The 24,630-nt window shown below is 52.9% G+C and overlaps 1 protein-coding gene across 1 annotated transcript in view; it reads left to right on the top strand.

Annotated features, from left to right (window-relative positions):
* Nucleotides 1-9,503: 9,503 nt before the first annotated feature.
* Nucleotides 9,504-24,630, top strand: part of NEURL1B (neuralized E3 ubiquitin protein ligase 1B) — a 39,603-nt gene continuing 24,476 nt past the window's right edge. Inside the window, exon 1 of the mRNA XM_072824137.1 lies at nucleotides 9,504-9,672. Within this exon, the coding sequence (XP_072680238.1) occupies nucleotides 9,642-9,672 (31 nt within the window). The 5' untranslated portion in view covers nucleotides 9,504-9,641. The remainder of the gene's footprint in view (nucleotides 9,673-24,630) is intronic.

The following is a 24,630-nucleotide window of genomic DNA, read 5'->3' as shown; positions in this document are numbered from 1 at the left end:
GCCAGGAGCTCTGTAAGGTTCCATCAGTGACACCTAGTTACTAAACACTACACTACGGCGGGAGATTGTGACTTTATGCTGGTGTACATAGCGTGTAGTTAACATCTCTGGGCATTTATTGCTTAGTCCTTATCTAGCTGGAATTCTATCCTCAGGATAGATTCTCAGAAATAGATTCCAGACTTGAAGAGTGTGAAAAGAAGCTTTTGAGGAGTTTAAGGCCTAGGAGTCAGAAGCTGCGACTGTGGCTACCTGGGGCATGTATTTCTTGAGGGCTAATGATTGCCAGACCCTGGGGTAAATGCCTCAGGCCTGTGAGCTCATTTATCCTCACAACCCTCTTAGGGAGGGTTTGTATCATTTACCTGCTTTTACAGGTACAGAACCTGAGGCAGTTCTCTATGTCACGCGGCCAGGCCAAGGTCAGAGCCAGCGAGCTGGCACCCAAGCTGGGGGCTACTGTTGGCTCTTGGAGACACTCAGGCCTCCTCTCATCGGCTCCTTCCTTTTAACTGAAGGAGCCTCTTCTTTCTGCGAGTGAGGAGTCAATGAGATGGAGGGACACAGCCTTAAGGACGGGCCCTAGTCCACCACGTCCAGCTATGTGACCTCTGCAAGGCTTTTCCTCCTCTGAGCTTATGTTTCTTCATCCATGAAACAGGCCAAAAGGCCATGACAGGGAAATGGCTCTGTGAACTGGAAAGTGCTCCGGGTTTCCACAGAGGGTTCATCTGCGTGAGCTCTGGGGCTGGAGGAGAAGACTCCCTCCCAGTCACCACCCCCACTGGCGCAGGACCCCAGCTTTTTCCACCTCACCTTGACTGACCAATTCTCTGGAACTGGCTGGGGTGCAATAGGCAATCCTTACTGGTGGCTCAGCAGGAGTGGCTGCTCACCCTGGGGTCCCCGGCGTCTGACACTAGGCCTGGCACAGAACAGGTGCCCCAGCAATGCTGGTGGGATGGAGTTATAAAGAGCCAGATTTCCCCCAGTGGTGGCAGAGCAAGCAGAGACTAGAAACTGTCAGGGAGAAGGTGGGAAAGAAGGCCATTCTCTTTTAACACTTCTGTGAGCATTACTGGCCCTCATTCATACAGGGTCCTTGTTTCCTAAGGGTTTAGGCTGTCACTGAGTCCTCAGTGCTCTGAGACATAAAGGCAAGTAAGACATAAATCACAGGGCAAGTAAGAAGGAAAATCAGGATTTGAACCCAGGTCTATGAGACCAAAGTCTGGACTGCTAGCCTGGCCCGTGCATCCGACCGTGGGGTTGAGTCACCTGTAGCTTGAATGTCATGGTCCCACTAGAATCTCATCTGATCCCCACGGCAGCCCCACAACTCTTAAATTTTGTCATGGCCATTTCACAGACAAGGACACTGAGATGTACCTGAGGCCCCCACAGCCCTGAACTGACCCTTGGCTTTCCAAGTCCCAATCAGTGCCCCAGCTCCTCTAGCCACCCAGCATAGGCGTCTCCCCTCAAGCTGCACAGGCAGTGATGAAGGACAGGAATCTCGGAGCATAAGCCAGGCCACCATGAGACGGTTCCAGCACATGCAGGGGTGGTGTCTTGGATCCCTAAATAGAAGCATAGTCCCTCAGCACAGTAAGCAGACAGAGGCCCCAGCCTTTCTCCTCCTGGGACAGTCGTGGTGGTTCCTGAAGCGGAAGAGCTTGCTCGGTGCCAGGCTTCATGCCAGGCTCTGAGGCAACAGAAGGGCCACCTGGCCTCGTTTACTTTTCCTATTAACCAGGGAGATAGACCCTGCCACCCTTCTCATTTTTCAGGGGAAGAAAGAGGCTCAGGGAAGGAAGCCTCTTGCCAGAGGCCACATGGCCAAGGAAGGGCAGGGGGTGGGGGTTGAACCCTGGCCAGCTAGCCCCAGGGCCCAGACCATACCCTGCTGCACCTGCTGTGGCCCCCTAGCTTCCATCCTTCCACACATCTTGTCCCACTGAGGTCTGCCTCCATTCTCTGGCCTTGTAATGCGTCACCAAGCTCCTGGCAAGGCCCTGAGAAATGTAGCCAAATCTTGCTTAATGCTACACAAGTGTTTTGGAGGAAAGGTGTGACATTATGCTGGATCTTATTCTAAACGTGTGGCTATTCTAACCTCTTAGACGAGGAAGTCGGGAAGACAAGGAGCCTGAGGCTCTGAGTGGGCATGTGACATGCTCAGGGACCTCTAGCTGGGCAGTAGCAGGCTGGACCTGCACCCAAACCAGGGGCCCCAAGTGGGACTCTCCCATCTGCAGCATCACCTGCCAGAGCTAGAGGAAGCATCGTGTCTGCCCCCCCATCCTGGAGCCTACCTGAACCCATCAGCAGTACAAGCAGTCCTGCCCTATGAACAAGCAGGACCCGGCACATTAAGGTGTGGTCTAGGACGACACACATGTCCCAGCTGCCCACGACCCCAGTCTGTGTCAAATCCTTACCAACCTGGGATGCTCAGCTCACTCAGCGCTGGTGCCTCAGTGACCCCCCTGATGCTTGGGGCCAGCGCAGAGCTGGCTGAGGGCAATTGAGATAGCCAGAAGGACCACAGGATAACAGGCATCCCAGCATCTGGTGTACCAGGTGTGACCCACTCCCTGTTATCAACCCCAGGCTGGCACAGATCGTCTGGTCTCCTGCTCAGTCTCCCCAAACCTGGATTCTCTCACCCGGCCTGGAGGAGATGCCCTAAGACATGGAGACACTTCAGTGTTTAGGGCCAAGGGAGGTGGCTTTCCTCACTGGGCCCACCTGAGTCCCCTACTCCATTCCCCTCCTCTAGGAAAATGTGCCTCTTTGCTGAGCAACTGACCAGGAACAACAATAATCAATAATGAATAATAATGGTGGCTTAATTTTATCATTTACCATGTGCAAGGCATCTAAGCATTTGACACGTAAGGATTTAATCCTCAAAGCAATTTTATAAATCCATTATTATTAGTCATTATTATAATAGTTATTATTAGTACATTTTATGCCGGAGGAAAGTGAGGCACAGAGCAGTTGAGTAAGATGCTCGAGGTCACACCCCTGGATAAGAGGGCAGCTGGACAATGAACCCAGTACCCCGATTGCAGGGCCTGAACCCTTGGCCAATACCTCATGGCCTGTGAGTGAGACCCAGTTCCTGCCCCTGGGATTCGTCCATCCATTCATCTGCTAAATATTTATTGAGCGCCTGTTTGGTGCTAAGCACGTTCCAAATCTCACTGAAAGTTTATATCATCTATTAAGTAGGTATTATTACCATCCCCACTTTAGAAATCAGGTAACTGAGGTTAGAGAGGTTCCGTAACCACAAAGACACACAGCCCACAAGATGGGAGGGTCAGTGGAAGTGAAGGACGCAGATGCCCAGCGGAAGCAGGCAGCAGAGGCCAGGAGGCGGTGGGCCTGCTGTGCCTGGCCAGGGCCTGCCTGCTTACAGCTGATCTCTCCATCTTACAGAGAAGGAGGTAAAGCTTCGGAGGGGTGAGATGACCTGCCTAGAGTCACCCAGCCAGGAAGAGGCAGAGCTAGGACTTGAACCCAGCCTGCTGTGACTCCATCTGGACCCTCTCTGCAGTGGAAAGGGCTTGGGCAGAAAAGGGCTGCAACCAGCTTGTGGGCCTGCAGGGGTGAGTCGAGGAACGGAGTGGGAGAGCAGGGAGAAAGACGAGCACTTCCCAAGCTCACCTATCCTGACCATTTACTATATGGCAGGCCACCTTGATGACACATCTACTCTTCCAAATAACTTACGAAATACGGACTCCTATCACCTACATTTTATAGATGCAGAAACAGACACAGAGAGAACATGAAACCTGTCCAAGGCTGCCCAGGTAGTAGGAGCCAAGCTGGCATCCGAACCTGGACTCTTAAGCCCTTCACAATCCATTATTCCAGTTTTTGTTTGAAAGGCCATGTTGGGTTCTCCACAGCTTCAGGGAGTCAGCAGGAGCGATGGGCTGGGCACTGGACTCTGAAAATGGATCAGCACAGGCCTGCCAGCAGGTCACTCTAGGTAGAAGAGGCTGGGCTCTGCAAACTCTCAGCTACCTGAGGGGCCAAGAGGAGGGGTGCATAGACCCTTAGGTCAGAGTGGGCTGGGTCCCCATCCTGGGTGTGAGGCCTGGGCCAATCACTTCACCTCGCTGAGCTTCCCAGCAGACCCCATAGAATGGAGATGAAGATTTCAAAAAGCAGCCATGGGGCACCTGGGAAGCTCAGCGGTTGAGCGTCTGCCTTCTGCTTAGGGCATGATCCCGGGGTCCCGGGATCGAGTTTCACACCAGGCTCCCCGGAGGGAGCCTGCTTCTCCCTCTGCCTGTGTCTCTGCCTCTCTTTCTGTGTCTCTCATCAATAAATAAAGTTTAAAAAAAAAAAAGGAAAAAAAAGCAACCAGTACAAGGACTGGGATGCAACAGTCCCTTACCCCTTAGCTCCCTTCCCAGCTCGTAGGGTCATCGTGAGGATGACACAAGTCGGTCTCATATGTTCAATCAGACCACTCTGCCTGTATGCTGGTGGCTAAACTACCTACGCTCTATGAGCTTTGGCTTCCCCTCCATAAGATGGGCATACTAACAGTACTACTGCCTAGGGCTGTTGTGAGCTTAATACATCTAAAGGATGTGGAACAGCTTCTGGCACTCAATAAATGGTAGCTATCACGGTGTCATAATTATCGCTGTACCTGCACAGTGAGTGCAAGTTATCAGGATCATAAATTAATTTCCCTTCAGCTCCTGCCTCAGGCTCCTGGGACATACCCCAAATGATCACATGTTTCAGCGTGATCTGAAGCTGTGATTAAGCTCTGTCCCTGTGCTATGAGAAAGCTGAGTTCCAGGCACCTACGACCCCAGCCTCGAACAGAGCTGCCTCTGTTGGATCCCAGGAAATGGTCAGCCTTGACCTTCCCTGGTGGCTAGCGTGGGATCCATCCAGCAGAATGCTGCCCGTGCGTTTTTGGGCAAACTCGGAAGGAAGGTCCTGCCCATCAGCCTTCCCGTGCGCCAAGGAAGAGCTCCCCTTGGCACCAAGCATGGGTCTGCAAGGGAACAGGCAAGGAAAGCCCTGGGATGAGTCTCTCCTCCCTTTCTGCCGTGGCTGCTCTAACACTCAGCGGATTCTGTTCCACACAGGCATGACTGGTCCGCCCAGTGGCTTCTCTGCTCTGAGCCTGTTTCCTTCTCTGTAAAAACACAGGAGGGAGAACCCTCTGAGCTCTGTGCCTCCCGGTTGTGTGGGGGGGGCAGCCCTGCCCCCTGCTTGGGCCAGTCCCTCGGTGGCAAGGTGGGAACTGTGTCAGTAACCACGCCGCCCGCCCGTTAGACTGTGAGGAGGACCGCTCCTAGGGCACAGGCTGGTGCCCACTCCCCAGTAGGCACTTTGTAAACGGGAACTTTAAAAATGTCACTTTTGTGGGTGAAGACCTGCTGGGGCCAGAAATGGAGGGTTTGATAGGCAGAGTCTACTGAGAAGTAGAGCCTTCCTGGAGCAATTAAAAAAACCCAGCTTTGTGGTTTGATTGCAAACTGGATTGTGTGTTCTTGAGTGAGTTGTGGGGAGGAGTGGAGGCAAACACCCTTCAGTTCCCTGAAAGAAGGGGTCTTTTCACCCATACGCCCCACCCCCGGCTCAGTGCGTGCCCTTTTTATGAGGTGCACCTGACTGTCGGCTATTGCAATGGGAAGGGCCTGCCCTGGCCCTGGGAGGCTGTGCCAACACTGCAAAGTCAAGAGAGTCAGCCCCACCCAGGGGCCCCTGCAACCCAAGCATGGGTCCTGATGCTAACTAAGGGAGGGTAGCATAGTCTGTGAGGTTCTGGGTATGGTTAAGGGAAAGGGTCAGAGTGTGTGAAATTCAAAGCTGGGAGAGGTTGTGACCAGAGGCTGCTGCACAGATCCAAGGATGCTCCCCTACCCCTGCTTCTGTTTGCACACCTCCTATGACAGGGATCTCTCTCTCTCTCTCCCAAAGCCACCTTCTCCATCTTTGTGGACCAGCTTTGCCTTGCTTCTCAAGTAGGGTGCCCAAAGCCAAAGCATCTTCTCCCCGAATGGCCTAATCAGCATGCACTGGAGCAGCAAGCCCCTCCTTTGTTCTAGAGACTATAGTTCTGTTAATGCATCCTGATTTGATTTGTTTCTCCCACACATCTCACTATTGATCACACCAGAGTCCGGGCCACAATCAACTGATTCTCATTCCTTCACAACTCTTTCCTACCCCTTCCTCCCTCCCTCCCGTCCTTCTCTTCATCTGCTCTTCCTTTTTCCAGTTCAGAGCAATGCATCTCTGCAGTCGGTTTATTCAGAGGTGTATTGTGCATCTGTGCATATGCCAGTCCTGTTCTGAGCACTGGAGATTTAGAAATGAATACTACCTGTGTCCTGCCTGCAGGAGGCTTCCCATCTGCCAGTGGAGTGGATGGAAGGGTAACAGCACCTGCCCTAAGGGTACAAGTGAGGGACAGGACAAAGTGCAGAGGTGCCTCAGAGGGGTGAGCAGCTTCCGTACATGCATAAACATAAGGCAACCCAGATAAAGGTTAAGGGCAATCTGTATTCTCCTAATGAGAAGATGCACAAGGAAGTTGAATAATATAAACTTTAAAAGATGGAGAGGGATCCCTGGGTGGCGCAGCGGTTTGGCGCCTGCCTTCGGCCCAGGGCGCGATCCTGGAGACCCGGGATCGGGTCCCACGTCGGGCCCCCGGTGCATGGAGCCTGCTTCTCCCTCTGTCTGTGTCTCTGCCCCTCTCTCTCTCTCTCTGTGGCTATCATAAATAAATAAAAAAAAAAATTAAAAAAAAAATAAATAAAAGATGGAGAAAAAATAGACATCGACCTGCAATATTTATTTATCAAGACATACATATTTTAAATGACTTTTACATAAAACATTAATTCAAAAAGACTGCTTTTGTCCACTCTCAAACTTCAAGAAACTATTTGGTTCAAATTCTTTATGTGTGGCTTTGATGCCATTGTCCCCATCATCTGGTGTGTGTGCGCGCACACGGGGGTGGGGTGGGGGGGTATTTGCTTTTTTAGTTTTCCACAGATCTTATTCATGAGGACCAAGATGCTAAAACTCCCTTTTAGATCCACATGTCAATTGGCCACTGGACAGGATACTGTGTCCCCTCCTCAGGTGCCATCTGCATAATAACACTGTGGCAAGAGGCTTCATTTGCTGCAGATGCGCATTTGTGCTGTGCACAACACAGCCACTTACTCGGATGCTCTGAAAGTGACCAGTTAGAAGGTCTGTTTATACCACCCTCCTTTGCAGTCACCCTTTGTGACCCTCTCGGATACAAATTCCCATTTGCACCATATTGCCTTACGTGAGAAAAATTTCCTTGGCTCCTTTTGTAATAACGCTGACCTCTATATGCATCCCAAACTCCTATGCATCAAGGGTGTTTTGAGCCCAGGTATTTTTCCCAAACAGGACTTGAGTCTAAAAATTAAGTAACTGAGAGAGCACCTGTAATATAAGAAATTTGTAACTCAAATACAAGGCAACCTTATGTTCAGACACATATGAGTCAGGTTGGGTGGGGTATAGAGAAGGCTTCCCAGAGGCGGAGGCTTTGAGCTGATCTTGAAGAATGAGAACCCTCCGGGATGGGTCAGCAATCATAGGCAGAAGGCACTGGAGAAACAGAGCCGGGGGTTCCGTCCTCGATACCTCTTTCATTCACATAGCTCCAGGCCAGCTTTGCCTCTTACCAGCTGGGTGATCTTGGGCACCTCTTTTCCATTTCCAGAACCTCTATCTCCCTATCTGTGAAGTGGGGGTAATAACATATATTTCATAAAGGATACAAGAGCATGGAAAGCAGAGTTGGAAAAAAAAAAAACTGGTTTAAAACTGGGTCTTCTCCAGTAAGTCATTGCACCTCCTGAGCCTCAGTGTTCCAATCTGCAAAATGGAACCCAGTGAAGGCAGGAACTAGCAGGCTTCACTTCCCCCTTGAGTTTGGTCTGGGTTCCTGTGCAGGAGAGCTGCTCCGAAAATACCTGGGGTGAATGAATGGATGGATGGATGAAGATTGCTTGTTACTCCCTCTGCCAGGAAGGCTCTCCCAGCTCCTACCGTGGCTGATTCTTGCTGTGTCATCAGATGGAGCTGGTGGGCCCCCAGGTTCTCCCTGAGGCCCCCAGACAAAGCTACCACAACACAGTTATTTATTTTGCTGGCTTTGATCATTATACTGTGTGATCTAAATTGCTTGTTATTTGGGGGCACGTGGGTGGTTCAGTCAGCTGAGCTTCCCACTCTTGATTTCAGCTCAGATCATGATCTCGGGGTTCTGAGATGGAGCCCTCAATCCGAGCCCCATGCTCAGTGGGGAGTCTGCTTGAGATTCTCTCCCTCTCCCTTTGCTCCCCCCCGACCCCCGCACTCCCTCTCTCTCAAAATAAATTAAAAAATAGGGGACGGGGGAATCCCTGGGTGGCTCAGCAGATTGGTGCCCGCCTTTGGCCCAGGGGGCGATCCTGGGGTCCCGGGATCGAGTCCCGCGTCGGGCTCCCGGCCTGGAGCCTGCTTCTCCCTCTGCCTGTGTCTCTGCCTCTCTCTCTATGTCTATCATAAACAAATCAATCAATCAATCAATCAATCTTAAAAAAAAAAAATAGAGGACGCCAGGGTGGGTCAGCGGTTGAGCGTCAGCCCAGGGCGTGATCCCGGGGTCCGGGGATCGAGTCCAACATGGGGCTCCCCACAGGGATCCTGCTTTTCCCTCTGCCTATGTCTCTGCCTCTGTCTGTTTCTCATGAATAAATAAACAAACCTTAAAAAAACGAAAATACCCAGACTCTAAAAATAAATAAAAATAAAATACTCAAATAAATAAATTGCTTGTTATTTCTGTTTTCACCCCTTGCCTGCCTCGTCTGTATCTACAGTGTCCAGTACGGTGCCTGGTATGTGCTTAATAAATACTCTAATATGCTCCCTCCTCCCTACCTTTGGATACTGCCTAGGTTTCTATTTGTAGTAGAAACCTACGTCCCTCACCGGGTAGGAGGCAGACCGCACCCCCACCGGTCACCGACTGGATTGCCCTCAAGCCCTAGCCCTGCCGCAGGTGACCTGCCTGCGTGTACATCCCCCAGCCCACCCCTGCACCCTGCGTAGGTGCCCCGCCTGGGAGAGGGCCTGGCACCCCCTGGGCCTGGTCCCAGGGCTGGAGTAAATGAGTGCAAGGCCTGGCGGCCGAGGGCACCCCGCTGCCGGCGCGTCTTCCTGCCGCGGGCGCGGGCGCGGCGGGCGCGGCGGGCGCGGCGGGCGCGGCGGGCGCGGCGAGAGCGGGAGGCTCGGCGGTCCTGCTCCCGCCGCCCGGTCCAAACTTTCAAAAGATGCGGCGGCCGCCGCCCCGCCTCTCCCTGCGCGGCCGGAGGCGGCGGGAGGCGGCGGCGGAGGCGGAGCCGGCGGGCTCGGGCCGGTTGGCTCCGCCTCGTCCTCCCGCCGCCACCGCCTCCCTGCAGGCGCCCGCCCCAGCTGCCGCCCGCCGGCTCGCCCGTGCAGCCGCGATGCCCCGGAGCCCGGCCCTGGCCCGGGTCCCCCGCCCGCCGCCCTACTAGCCTCCGTGCACCCGGAGCGCGCCGCCGCCAACGCCGCGCCCCGACGCAGGGATGGGCAACACGGTGCACAGGACCCTGCCAGGTACGCCGGGGAGCCCCGCCCGGGAGGCGGGCGCTGGGGTCCTCCGGTGCCCAGGGGACCCGCCGGGTGACTTCCGGAGGGCCGCCTCACCCCCCTGGAGCCCTCGGCGCGCAGCGGGCTGCAGCCTTCCGTCGCCTCCTGGACCCCGGCTCCGCGCGCGCCCTCGCCTGGGCTTTGCGCTCCGGGAGGACGGGTACCGCGTCCTGGTTACCTTGGGGACCCCAGTCCTCGTTCTCCCTGCTTGGCCAGATGCGCCGAGGGGCCGCTGGGGCGATGCCGCTCGCCCCCTCGCCTTTGTTTCAGCCCGAGGGTGCTGAGGAGGGAGCCCGGGGCGTCCTGGGGTGGGGGTGACTGGAGTCGGGCTCCCCAGAGCTTCCGACGGCCAGAACCACCCGTGGTGCCGAGACTGCAGCTGCTGAAGGGGGGGCGCTTGCAGGGGTACCCCAATTTCCAGCCACCAGCGCCCCCGCGGCACATGCTGCCTTGGTTTGGCCATGTTCCCACGCGCACCCTGGCTGCGCCCCCCTCTGGTGTCCGCCCAACTGGGGGCTCTCTAGTCCCTCGGAGTCATCGCTGCAGAGTGCATCGCCCCCTAGTTAACCTCACCCTAGGATTTCGGGGGCCAGAGTAAGGGGATGGGGGTGGGGTAGGAGGGTGGGAGTGGGGGGCAGAGGAGGACTTACTACAGAATTACCTGCTAATTTTGGTAACCCATCACTGCGCTGGGGGCTGTGTCCGGCACTTTATATACCCAGGGCGGCGTACAAAGCAGCTTTTTATTATAAAGATGTTTATCCCGATTTTACAAATGAAGAAATTGAGGCTCAGAGGAGAGAAATGACTTGCCCAAGGTCATACTGCTAATAGGGGGTGCGTGGGGTTGGGCCCCGCGACTGCCTGACCAGCCATCCCCCACTCTCCAAGTCTTTAGAAAAAGTCTTTATTTTGGCTTCAAGCAAGGCATTGGTAGCGTCTTTTGGGCAGAAAGTGAGAGGTGTGTGTATTTTTAAAGTACAAAGGCCCAGCTCAGTGTGGAAGCAAGTCGGCTGCCCGGCTGCTGGACAAATTTAGTGTGAGGTTTCAGGAGAGAGACAGATCACTGGTCTATGCTGTAACACTCCCATATAACGCCCTGCCCCAGGCATTATATAAAAAAATAGTTGTTTCTTCCCCTGAAGGGGATTGCAATGGATGATGCCATGCCCGGGATTCCCAAGGCTGGCCTATGAAAGAGGAGCCAACTCCTACTTCATAAGCTTTGGGGCAGCTTTAGGGCCATTGCATTCAAAACCCCCATATTCTCAGACAGGTGGAGTCACGAGCACAGGGTCATCAGCTAGTCAGAGGCATAGGTGGGATTTGAACCCAGGTCCGCCTACAGGGTGGTGGCCTCCACCTCCTATGAGCAGGGATATTGGCTGGATGGGGATGGACCCACCCAGTCCAGAGGTATCCAGGGATGTTGGCAAATAGGGCAGCAAATATTCTCCCAGCCACAGACACCTGACTGCAGCATGGGCCCCTTTGAACAATTTCTTAATTAAAAATATTTATGCTGTTCTAATAAAAAAAAAAAAGAGCCATTCTGCCACCTGTGGGTCAGCCTTAGGGTGGGTGAAGGGACAGACACAGCCAGGCAGGCTAAAAATAGCTGGAGATTTATATATTCTGCATCCCACAGGGCTCTTGCTCTGTGGACTGGGCCACCCTGGGCTAGGGGTTGGAGGTTAAGGTTGTCACCCACTGCAGTAGCTAAGTGTGAAAAATTAAAACTCTCCCCTGGGGCCGAAGCTTGCCCTGAGTTTGAGGAAGGGGACAGAGCTGGAATTCCTGAGACACATCAAGTTGCTGTGCTGAGACTATGAAGGGCCATTGATTGTTTTCCAACCTGTGTGTAATCAGTTTCTCACACACATTGTGCCTTTTTTTACAACTCTGTGATCAGTATATGATGCTCCTCACACTTGGAATATCCTTCCTTGTCTAGTCCATTTTTTAAAATTCTGCTTGTCACCTCCTCCAGGAAGCCTTCCTTGACCATCCACACCAATCCCACCCTTTGTTATGGTACCTAGAGACCTTCTTAAGTCTCTGCTTGTTCATCTGATCACATTGCATTGTCGTCATCCCTCTCCACAACCTGCCTTGGGGCTGCCTGAGGACAGAAACCATGTCTTGATTATCTTGTATCCCTGGTTGCCCAACCCAGAGCCTAGTGGCTGGCAGGGGCTCAAAAACCAGTGGTAGAGCTCACATGTTGCCCGCATCTTAGGCTGAAAGAACACTTGGCTCAGTCTTGCCCTGTAGAAATCCTTGTGCTTTCGTTCTCAGGAAAAGGACACATGCGTGGGGTTCCTTCTACGGGACTTGAAATAGAGAGCTGGCATTTGCTGAGCACCTGGATTCCATGCCAGGCTTCCTGCATATGTGGCTCCATTTACACGCCAAGCATGCTTCTCCTTAAGGCTCCTGCACTTGCTGATCCTTCTGCCTGGAGCATTCTTCCCCCAGACCTCCACATGGTTTCCCCGATTTCGCTCTCTGCTCCAACGCGGATCCTGCCATTGCCCCTGCCCCCGGCATGGCTCTCTTGCTCTCTCCCACCAGGTGTCTCTCCTTAGCATGATCACCATGTGCCACACGGTAGGTGCGATTAGCTGTTTAATCACCTATCTCCCCAGGGAGGACTTTGTCTTTTTATTCACTGCTGTATATTCAGCACCTGGAGCACTGGCTAGTATGTAGATGTTCTGTACATATTTGTTGAATAAATGAATGAATTTAATTCCCGCAGCAGCCCTGCAAGGTAGGGATCATCTCCATTTACAGTTAAGGAAACCAAGGCTCAGAGAGATAAAATGACTCATCCCTGCTCACATGGCTCATCCAGTTGGTAGAACCAGGATTGGAGTCCAGGTTGATTTAGCTTCAGAGTTCTATATTCTTCCTCCTATATGCAGTATCCTTCCAACCCATGGTTCAGATAACATTTGTTGGGTGCCCCGAAGGAGAGATATCATGTTATTGTGTGCAGGGATAACATGTCAAAGAAAGGGAAGGTCCTTCATGATTGATACAGGAAGCCCCTCGGCAGTCTTCGCAAAGGGCATCAGCAAATTCAGATGGAAGCCCTATAAATAGAAGTGTCCAGGAGCCAGCACGGGGATGCAGATTTGCCAAGCTCCTACTGTGTGCGTTACCCATTCTCTGTCTAGTTGCAGTTCAATACTGCAATGTAAGCTGCTCTTCTCCATTGTATAGATGAGAAGAATAGGGTATAGAGAGGTTAAAACACTTGACCCAACTCACACAGGCAGTGTGGCAGGCACTGGCAAAGCTGGGTTTAGGAGACCCTGGTCTGTCTTATCCCGAATACCACATGGTCCTTTTGTCTGGACTCCATTTCCCTTCATCTGGGGTTTGTAAGGGGAAAAGATAAAAGTATAAACAAGCGAGGCTGAGGGAGGCTAGAATTCCAGGGTGGTGGGGCTCTCCCCTCTTCTCTCACCTGCGCGTTGCAACCTTTCCCTCCATGCGCCTCCAGGGCTCACCCATAGTTCTGGTTGGAGGAGAGGCTGAGTTCAAACTGCCAGTTGGGTTTAATCATTAAGTGGGTCCGTGCTTGACCATGTCAATGGCCCTTTATAGTGTTAGTTCAATAGTCAGGCATCCTGGAGCTTGGAGTGGGGGAAATATGTTGACCTTGTTCTGTGCCAAGCTCTGAGTCAGGGGCTTTACCCACATTATCTATTTTAAATCCTTGCAACAACCCTTTACAGGAGCTATATTTGTCCCCATTTTACAGGCAGCCAGCATCTGTCCTTAGGTGCTGTGTGCCCAGGCTGGAGGGACTCCAGTGTGTCTGTGTGCTCCGCATTTTCCCGAGTGTGCGCCTTCATTCATTTAACAGACATCGTTTGGGCACCTATCGTGTGCCAGGCCCTGGGGGTTCAGTTGGGAATGGGATGGAAGCCCTGGGAGGCCCCCATGGAGCTGGCCTTTAGTGGAAGAGGAATCGGATGCATGAATAGAACAGGACAAGTAGCTGGTTCTAACACTGGAGAGCACCATGGGCCACTGCCCTGTGCCTCAGAGAGGAGGGGTGGGTGCCCAGTGCCCTGAGCAAGGCCCAGCCACCAGACCAACTGGTCTACCTACTGTAGGTCATGCATGACCAGCTTTTTAAAAAATCTTCAATGACATAGAATTTTTAAAAAATCAAGTGCATTGATATAATAAGGAGTATTTTTGCTTCATAGACTCTGTCAGTTTTGTGTGTGTGTGTGTGTGTGTGTATGTGTGTGTGTGTGTATGCATTGGGCTCCATGGGCCCCAGTGATTAATAAGAGTTGTCATGAGACTATTCACTGGTCCACAGCAGTGGGAAGTCTGGTGTTTGGGGCTAGAACGCAGATCCTAGAGTCCAGTTACTGGGCTTCAAATCTCAGCTCAGTCATTGCTCAGTAGAGTGACTCTGGGCAAGGTACTTCCCTCTGAGTGCCTCAGTTTCCTCACGGTCAAGTGGGATTGACAAGGGGAGCTCCCTTATGGTTGGGGTAGCAAGAATTAAATGGAATAGGGCAGATAGTCTTAGCACAATGCCTGGAGCTTTCGCGATCATGGTTCTTGTTGCTGCTATGGAAAAGGGAGGATTTGAGTGTGCCCATGGGGTCCCTGGATGGGGATGGATGATAAGTGCCCTTCACTTCCTGGCTTGAAAGCCTGGTCCCAGGGGATCATGAGTCTTGAACTCAGGGCTGGATTGGGAGGCATCCCTTTCGTGTGTACTGACAGCCGCAATGCGCAAGGCTTCTCCAGCTTTGTCTGACATCGGATTTCTCTTCTTGGCGGGTTCCATTTTGCCATTTCCGTTTGTTCACTAGACCTCCAGGCGGACTCTCTGCTGCACCTGGGGTCACAGCCTGGGTTAGGGATTCAAGGTCTAGTGGGAAAGGCCAACAAGGACAGGACAGTTACAGTAAGTGGGGGAGATGAGCCCTGGGGGCCGTGAGAGCCCAGAGCTGGGTGCAGGAAGGCTTCCCGGAGGAGGTGCTGTCTGGTCAGACCAGAAAGCAGATAAGTTAGCCAAGAGAAGGAAATGAGAAAAGCTGTTCAAGACAGAGGGGCTAGATGTGCAAAGGCCTGAGTGGAGGGAGAACAGGGCATATGTGGGGAGCTGTGCATTCTGGGGTCCCAGTGCAAGTAGGGGTGGTACATGGAGTTAGAGCGGTGGGCAGAGGCCATGTCAGAGGAGGGGATGGTTTCTTGCAGCCCAGCCCTCAGTCAGGAGGCTTAGATTTCTTAGCTGCTACGCTCCCTGCCGGGATGATGTGCCAAGCTTGCCAGCAGGGGCGTAGCATTTTCACTGGGCTTGGCCATAAGGACTGTTTAATCTTCCCTACGGACAAGAAGTGTCAGCTCTGCCCTCTTTTGGACCACAAGGCTTTCTGTACTTCATGGTGCTCTGTGAGGGCTTAAAATAGAAGCCCAGAAGCCAGGTGTGTGCTTCGAGCGGTGAGGGAGAAGGAAGGAGGCCTGGGTGCAGCCCTGTAGGTAGTGAGCGCTCACCTGGGCTGTAGTAGAGTGGTCAGAGCCTCAGTGTGCTGGCCCCCATCTAGTTCATCCTCTTTACACTGTCGGGATCAGCCTTCCCGAAGTAGTCTCCCATTCCGCAGATAAGGAAACAGCTCAGAGGGAAAAAGAGACACGCCCTGAGACAGGAGGTGTCACCAGGAGGTGACAGTGGGATTGGACCCCCGGCCTGCCCAGCTCCAAAGATCCTGCTCCTCCGTCACCAAGGGGCACTGTGCCCTGTGGCCTCCTGGGGCTGTTGCCCCCTGTCCTCATCCTGAGCCCTGCCCCTCTCAACCCATCTTTCCTGCAGGTGCTTCTTCCCACCCTCTGTCCTCGGAAGATGAATTACTTACATCTGCAGCAGCCAGAATGAAGCTGCCTGTGGGAAAGGTTCACCCCAGGCCTGCAGACTCTATAGCTCAAAAGGCACAGGTGGCCTTTGGGAGTCCTGCCCTGGAGGAGGGTGAGCTTGAGCTCTGTACTCCTTCCTCCTGTCCCTCTGAGGCTCAGGCTCCTGCTGTTTCGGCCTGATAAAAGCTGGCCTGCGGTTGGCCACCCCTACTGCCCATTGGCGGGCGTCACGGTGCATCCACACCCTCTGCCCCCGAGCCCAGCTCTTCAGAGGCCCTCCCGCCCTGAGTGCCAGGCAGTCGGCAAGGGCACGGGACTAGGGTGAGAACCATCTGTGGTCCCGCACCCAGGCTTTCCTGCAGGTGAGGAGCACCCTGCCTCCCTGCTGTGCTGGCATTCTCGCCACAGTTGGTAACCTCACAGGCTGCAGCCCTGCATGCCTGGGTCTCCGTCCTGCCCCTTGGAGCTGGACAAGCAACTCGGTCTCTCTACACTTCAGCTCTCTCTTCTGCAAAAAGAGGATAATGATGTTACCTCGCAGGCATGTGGAGTGTCTGACAGTACGTGCTCATGCGGGGCGCCTGTTAGGATGATGGGGAAGCAAGCCCCTGCTCTGGGCTGAGCCCTGCACTCCTGAGAGACAGACACAGAAGAGGAACCACCAGTAACTCCTATCACGCAGCCGGTCAGTGCCAGCCGCTACTCTAAGTGGGTTCCTGCATTTGACCCTCCGGACAAGCCTCAGGAGATGGCTACGGTTGTTGAGAGAACAGAGAGAGGCAGAGAGAGGCAAAATAACTTGCCCCGGGGCACACAGCCCCGAGAGTCCAGCATGGTTCCTGCTAGAGGGAGAGGCTGTTGGTCTGAGACGGATGACTGTGGGTCAGGGTGGGAGGTCAGGTGGGAGCACTGGAAGCCTTCGTGGTGTTAAGCAGAAATCTCTAAGTATCCTGGTGGGTTAGTTTTTCATCGTTGACCTATTTCTTTAGTAGCCTGTCTCACATACTGCCTCTAGGTATGGCAGGGTGAGGACAGTCTCCAGGTGACCGGTGGGCTCATTGAGATGACCCCAGCTGATATCCCCTGAAGTCTGATGTGTAGATCTCCAGCCCCCTTGCAAAGCAGGTCAGGGGAGAGCTGATGTCCTGAGGGCTTTATAGACAGCAAAGCGAGGGCCCTATCATCCCCGGGGGCAGAGACTCCTTAACAATATGGCCTGAGAGCTCTCTGCAGATCCCTGAGGTCAGAGAACAGACCTGATGGGGAAGGGCATTGTGGACCAAACACAGACATGACCAGTTGCAGGGACATCACGTGGAGGCAGATTTCAGCTCAAACGAAGAACTTTCTGTGGAAGCAGTCTACAGGTGGAACGAGGGCAGGGAGGAAGAAGTGCCCTTTGCTGGAGTGGCACTGGTGTTTTACCCACCTAGGACTTGACATGAACATTGTAGTGGCAACTGAGCATCAGATGGATCTGGGATGAATTGTTCATTAAGGTGTCTTTTGACCCTGGGGTCCTATGGGTTATGCTGTCCAGCATTCATCTGCTGAACACCCTTCACAATCTTTCACTTATAAAATCCTCCTGCCAGTTCTGCAGGTCAGGAGCTCTTCGGCCCATTTTATAGATCAGGAACTGAGGTGCAGAAAGTTGAAGCCACCTGCCCTTGTCTGGGTCCGGTTCCCCCTACCCCCACCCCTGCAGCCTCCCAGCCTCAGCATTTTTGCAGACTCAGTGTCGGATATTTCTGAGTGGGGTTTGAGATAGTTGTTCTTGGACATCAGTCCCAGCTCACCCTTGTCACTTTTTCTCTCTTCATTCTTTTTACTGAGACTCAGCTGGCCTCTTGCCTCACCTCTGGGCAGTGGGGAGAAAGTTCTTTTATGAGTAAGCCATTTGGGGAAATGGGTGGGATGGGGGTGTCTGGGGCGGTATTGGCACTCGGCAGGATGCCCGCAGCCATTAACAAGTGTATTCTGTTTATATCCTCAACATTACACACTGTTTGTATTGCAATTATATTCCTTGGGCATGTATTTTCTTTCCTTCCCTGCACCCCCTCCCACCCGCCCAAGGATGACAGATTTAAGAGATGGGTGGGCATGTGCATACCCTGTGTCTCCAAAGCCAGGTCTGCTTGGTGACTTTCCACTCCACAGAAGAGCTTCCCTTTCCCTCGAGATTCGGGGCAATTCAAGGTCAGGAGATGGGACAGTGGAATTTCCCTGACCCTGACAATGACCCAGACCGTCATCCCTGCAGTTTCCCAGGGGCTCTGTTCCTAGGACCAGAGAGTGCTTGGAACCTACCTATTTGGCAGATGGGGACATTGGGGACCAGAGCTTTGTGCAAGTTCATGGAGTAATTATAGATGGGGTCTTTGGCTGGAATCCCAAGAGAGGTGGTGGAAAGAGCACTGGTTTTGGAGGCCGTCTTGAGTTAAAATAGTTCTACTGTATCTAACCTGGGTCACCCTGGGCAAGTGGTGTCCCTCTCTGAGCCTCTACTACCTCATCCTGAAAATGAGGGTGATGGTGGTACCTCCCTTATAGGAGGCAATGAGATATAAATAGGGAACTCCATCTAGAAGTCTGAGCCCAACACAAGACAAGGACTCTGTAAGTCTCCTTGAAGGCTCCTGAAATGGATGGGCTGGGATCGGGGGTGGGGAGGAACAACAGGGCCAGTAGTCCTGTTCCTCTCCAGTCCCTGTGATAGATCACTAATGTAACCGCTGGTTGGCTAAAGAAGCAATTCCGCATACTGATCAAAAGCATGCACGGATTTTGGATTCACATCTGAGTCTAATCATGACCCAGCTGTTTACCTAAACCATGAGGGCTTCCTGCAGCATCCTCAATCCTCACTCACCTGCTCTCATGAACCCTCAGGCACTGTGTCGGGGTGATGGGGAGAGTAGAGGGAAACCAGAAAGCTAGGTCTTCAGAGAAGGAAGCAGAGTGGGAGAGGCACCCTTCAGAGTCGCTTCTTGGCAGGCGTCAGAGCCAAACGCAGCAGGGAGGGAAACATTAGGTGAGGACCTACTGTGTGCCAGGCACTGTGCTCTGATCCTCCTGTGCAGGGATGACATCTACACTCTGCCTGAAGCAGCCTCTCAAACCAGGCTGGTATGAGTTCAGAGGCTAACTCCACCATTTCCTGGCTGTGTGGCCTTCGGTGCCTCTCTCAGCCTCTCAGAGCCTCCCTGCCTCACTAGCAGCAGGTCTTGTGGCACTAGTCACCTCACCCAGGAGGAGCACAGGAGGCCTGGTGAGTGTCGGGCCAGCTGTAGTCTCTGCATTGCCCCCTGGAAGGTCTATCTCTCTGATGCAGCCCCACCCCCAACTCCTTGTCCAGGCCCAGGGACGTTAGGCATGGGGTTCCGTCCCTGCCCCACTGTAATCAGTCACCCACCCGCTTTCCTTTTTTAGATGCTACTTATTGTTCATCTCAAGTTCTGCCAAACTGTGGCCTTTGGATAGCTCAAAACAAGCTGATTGATGACATCCACACACACCCCCCCCCCGCCCCCCGCCAAGACCAAGCCAGGGCATCAATCCACCTCTTCCCCAGAAGGTGGATTAGGCTTCTGGTACATAGTCTAGCTTTTCTCTTGCAGGTCAGGAGGTTAGCAAGAGTCCATGGGGTGGAGTGAGGCATGAAACAGGAAAATGCACAGCTTCTCTTTTCAGAGCTTTGACCCTGAAAAGCAGGATCAGTGGATCTAGTGTTCCCTAAGAGTCAGGATGGAGCCCCGCTGGTTAGTGGGCAGTCAGGCTTCTGTGCCCCACCCAGGCCAGGGGAGGGGCTGCCCCCAAGGCAAAGGGGGAGAAAGCTGGCAGACTGAGCCAGCTTATCACCAGACGGCTGCCAGGGGCTGCCTGGAGGAGAAGCAGGTGCCAAAGGGCAGGACCATCCCAGCAGCTGGAAGCCACATTCATAACCCAAACCAATTTTCTTACTCCCGCTATGCTGGATCATTTTGATAGGCTGAGAAGAGAGAGGGGGGCGGACAGTTTCTATGGGAAGAAACTGGGCTTAAATCTCATTCTTTGGAGAGATGGATCCTCAGGGGTTTTCTCTCTGCTCCAAACACTTAAGGGATTCCCAGAACTTGAGAACTTAACCCCCTCTGCACGGCCTTTAAGACCTTTTGTGATGCAGCCCCAGTCTCCCTCTCTAGCTTCTCCTCTCCCTTCTGCCCTACACTCCTTATAGTTCCTTGAGTGCATTCCACTCACTCTAACCTCGGGGCCTTTGTGCTGCTCCCTCTGCATCACACATACTTTTCCACCCCTATCATCCTTCCAGCCACTCCTGCCTCAGGCCTGTAATGTGGCTGCTCTGTGAAGTGTCCCCATGGCCCCAGCCCTACCCCCCCCACCCTGTGCAGTCGTGGTGTCTGCGTCCATCCCCCTGCTGGTCTCAGCTCACAGGGCAGGGACTGTGTGTGACTCCTCAGTACATGGGTTCCTGCAGCCAGTGCAGGCGCTGGCATGGAGTGCATGATCCATAAATGTCAGATGAAGGAGGAAGTGATATACTTGAGAAAGAATGAGGGCACATTTCCCCACCCCACCCCCACCCTGTCCCGCTATGGCAGTGGGGCCCTAACCATGGGAACTGGCAACCCCTCTGGGATTGGAGTTTCTCGGGGCAGTTTATCAAGAAGAAGCCACAGTGAAGGGGCCCAGCAGAGGATCAGAACAGGCTAGGAAGTCTTGACTCCCCTGAGCACACTTCGGAAGCGTCGTTGGGATGACCTCACCCCCTGGGAACTTGGTGCATCTGAGCCCACTTGAGCCAAGAGGGCTGCCACTCAGGCCTGGTAGGAGTGGGCTCTGCTCCCAACAAGCAGTGTTGTGTGACCTCTGGCCTCCCTCCCCGGCCTCCTTGCAGCTGTTGACAGGAGTGTGGGGCCTTCCCAGCTGCACTGGGGTGACCGGGTTCTGTTTGCAAAGAAAAGGGGAGGGGAGGAGCAGGGTGGCGGTTTCCAGTGTGGGCTGGCCCCTTTCCATCGTGGGTGCCAGCCTACTGGGCCTCTGAAACAGAGAACAAAGTCCCATTACGAAGGCGTCTGCCTCCTGAGTGCCTGTCACTGCCCCAGTTGGCAGAGGTGAGGGAAGGGAAGGTTGGTTAGTTTTTTTCTAGCCCACATTCAAACCCACCAATGGCAAAGGTACTTCCTGTTGCCAAAGAAGACCGATATTCTTGTCCTGCTTTGGGTGGAGGGAAGCCTTGCCAATACTAGCCTTGAGTTTTCCTCTCTAAAGCGCGCGCGCGCTCTATCTCTCTCTCTCTCTCTCTCTCACACACACACACACACACACACACACACACACACACACAAAATCATGTTGCTTCCTACTGCCAACAGGATTGACTGAATTGTGGACCTGAGCAAATGTCACTCAAACCAGCGACTTCTCACTGGAGTTGTACCATCTGAGGTTAGAGGTTATGAGAGTCCAAGAAGCCCCTGAAAATGGGTGCCGAATTGTGTGCAGAGAGTGTGGTACTTTTCAGAGAGAGGCCTACACAGCTTTCATCGCCCTTAACGAGGGCCACGACCCCTGCTCCCAGCAGTTACGGGGGGGCTGCCTTGGAAAAGAAGTGCGATGACGTGGGAGGAAGGGCCCAGCCCTGCAGTCTTGGTTTCCTCCCCTGGAAAACGAAGGTGGTAAAACCTACCCTGCAGGGTTGTCCCAAGAACTAAATGAAGTAATACACAGAGGCACACACTGGCACATACCAGGGGCTCAGTAAAAGGCTGCGGATGAAAGGAGGGTACAGAATAGACCGTTCTCTCGGCTGGCGATTCCCTTTCCCTGTGGAGTGGAACCCGCTGAAAATTTCAGCCAGAATGCCATCTGCTGAATGCCAGCACGCCGGAAGCTGTCATCTCGGCGGCCAAAGAAGCTGGAGTGTTGCTTCCTGCCATCCTCTTGGCTGTAAATGCCATTTGCTCAGGCTCTTTTTAGATCAATGGAGAGGCTGGGCTGGGGCAATGAGCGGGGAACGTTCTGGAGGTGGCACAGTGCACATTTGGGACACTGTTGGGATGGCTTAAAATCAGGCCTCTGTCCTTAGACACTAAGGGAAGGCGACTCCAGGGCTTTGAAGAGGCCTTTCCTGGCCAAGGTCACCAGCCCTCCATGGAGGAACATGGCAAGATAGATGTATTTCCCCAGACCTACAAGTGGACATCTCTGATGTCGAAGGACGTCAGAAACCTTTTCTTTTCAAAGGAATGAAGGTGGCTAAAGGGAGAGACCATGTGTTTAGTGAACACCTACGATGTGCCTGCCATGCATCATGTCTGATGGATTTATTTCCCAAGTTCAAGACTCCTCACAGCACTCTTGTGGGATGGTGAAGACTCCCACCAGTTTTGTAGGTCTGGGTGGGGAGACCCAAAGAAGTTAAACAGGGGCCCTAATATCACACAGCTACGAAATGACAAAACAGATTTTAAACCCAGATCTGTCTGATCCTAAGCCTGTGTTCTTTTTAACTGCTTCTCAAACCGAGATTTAGAAAATAAAACCCCAGGAGAGATGGAGGTGAAGGGCTCACCCAGGAGTTGGATCTGCTGCTCCCACGGGGAAGGAAATGAACGTTTAGTTGATCATCTACTATGTGCCAGGATTTCTGCCTGGATCTCTCTGTGCTCTCACGGCCTCTCAGCAGCCCAAGATAGGGGTCTAAGGTCACATACTATTCCATATGATAAACAGCAGCGCTGGGAAGTGACGGGACTGCCCAGGGATCCCAGGCAAATGAGTAGTAAAGCACAGGCTTGAACCCAGAGCCCATGAGGGATGTCCCAAGACACTGATGTGGGAAAGCCACATAACTACCACCTGAGCTGCTCTTATTCCACCTGTCTTACCAAAGGACTTGCCCAAGGCTGGCAGTGGAAACATTTAGACAGAATAGAGTCTTGTCCTCCCTAACTGTCCACAGCCACTCAGTACATATCCCCCGCCAAATCTCTGCTTCTACATTTAGAGTCCAAGCCTGGCTTCCTTGACAAAACGTTGGGAAGACCCTCCCCTCTGGTCTTGGCAGGGCTGAAACAGCCCTTGGTCAACTGTGAGGTTGGGCCAAGAATGTCTCTTGCTCCCTCCTATACATGGGATGGGCTACTGCAGAGGTCTCCTGGGCTCCCACCTCACAACACCCCCTCTGCCTTGCCTTGTCCTTAGAGTCCCCAGGTCCGATTCCTGGCCAGAAGGGGAAGGGGCTCACTGGCCGTGAAAGGCCTCACAAGGCCAGCGTGTGCTCCATGGAAGGAAGGGGTCATGGGGCCTCTTCCTGGCAGAAGGTTTTCTCACTGGTGACAGCATGCCCGTTTGAATCTGGTGCTGGTGCCAGCAGCTAGGAACCTCTGTGGCCACAGACTTGGCCATTTGGGGGAACGATGGGGGATATTCTGGCCCTAGATGGAAGATTCTGCAGCCATGAAACGTAAGCACTGTGAATGTTCCGGAGCCATGTGGGGAAAATGCTTTTTATGTAACATTGAATTAGAAAACGAAAAGGCAGGAAGGAAAACTGGATGTGGGTTCTGATGGCAATGAAGTTGTAAAAAGTACGGAGTACTTAGTACTCAGCACTTCTGCATTGCTTATGGAAGAAAGCTAGGGGATGCCTGGGTGGCTCAGTGGTTGAGTGTCTGCCTTTGGCTCAGGTCATGATCCCAGGGTCTTGGGATGGAGTCCCCCATCGGGCTCCCTGCATGGAGCCTGCTTCTCCCTCTGCCTGTGTCTCTGCCTCTCTCTATATATCTCTTATTAATAAGAAAGAAAAAAAAAAGAAAGAAAGAAAGAAAGAAAGAAAGAAAGAAAGAAAGAAAGAAGAGAAAAGAAAAGAAAGAAAAGAAAAAAGAAAAGAAAGAAAAGAAAAAAAAGAAAAAAGAAAAAAAGAAAAGAAAAGAAAAGAAAGAAAAGCAAGCTGGGACAGGAGGGAAGAACACTGTTTTGGGATGATCAGAGATTGCTGACTTTACATTTCAACACTGCTTCCTGCAGCTGAGGGGGAAGGGTCTCCGCTGCCTGGAGCTCTGGTTTTTGCCTAGAAAATCCTGCAGGTGAAAATTTTGAGAATTAGCTACAGTTCCATACAGAAGACATCTGGCCTGAGGCTCAGCACACAGTGAGGGCACAGCCAGTGGCTCTTCCGTGGCTAAGGGCTGGGCAGGGACAGTGCATAATGCCTAGGAGTTAGGCTGTGAAGGCAGGGAGGAAGGAGGGATTTTTCTATATGTGTCTGTGGTGTTTCAACTTCAGGTTTTCCGCTGACATCTCTGAACCAGGGTGTTCTACGGGCCCCCATGGCTCGCATTCACATTTTTCTTGCGGAAGCCACTTTCCCGGAGCCGAGCTACAAGCAAGTGGTGGTGTACCATTTGGAGATTATTGTTCTTTCATTTTAAGCATTTTCAGTTTGTAGAAAATAACATATCCTCTGAGGCACTTTCACTCTGGTCTTTCTACCTCCCGTCAGCCTCTGAGGCTGGTAGACACAGTGTTTATCCCTCATCCCTGAAGGAGGTTGGATCATATCATCAAGACTACACAAGTATGTAAACTTCGCAGGCCGCCTGGCTATATTGTGTCCTAACATATAGCTAGTTTTACAGGAAACTTCCCCTTGTAGTGACAAAGCAGTGTGTCTCCCCAGCCAGCGTTCTGTTCACTGCACCTGCCAGGTCACTCTGAAAGAACATCTCCCCAGGACTCCCAAGCTGTTTGGTAAAGAAATTCTCCAGTTGAGAGGGAAGGATGGGAGAACAGTGAGGTCAGGGGAGAGGAAAATAATCACGTGACCGTGATTATTGTGGGCTTTTCATCTGTGGTCATAGTGAATGTTTCCTGGAGAGTTTGCCAGCTGTGGGCACCTTGGGGAGAATTCGGCCTGTTGACACCAGAGAAGCCTGTGCGCACGCAGAACGCAGGCTCTGTGCTCCCTGGGCCACCTCTCCTGATGGTTTATATTCGGGTCATAGGCCTCCTACCTGTTTTTGT

This window comes from Canis lupus, chromosome 4 (genome assembly GCF_048164855.1).
Source record: "Canis lupus baileyi chromosome 4, mCanLup2.hap1, whole genome shotgun sequence".
Taxonomy (NCBI): Eukaryota; Metazoa; Chordata; class Mammalia; order Carnivora; family Canidae; genus Canis; species Canis lupus.
This window is presented reverse-complemented; position numbering and strand designations above follow the sequence as displayed.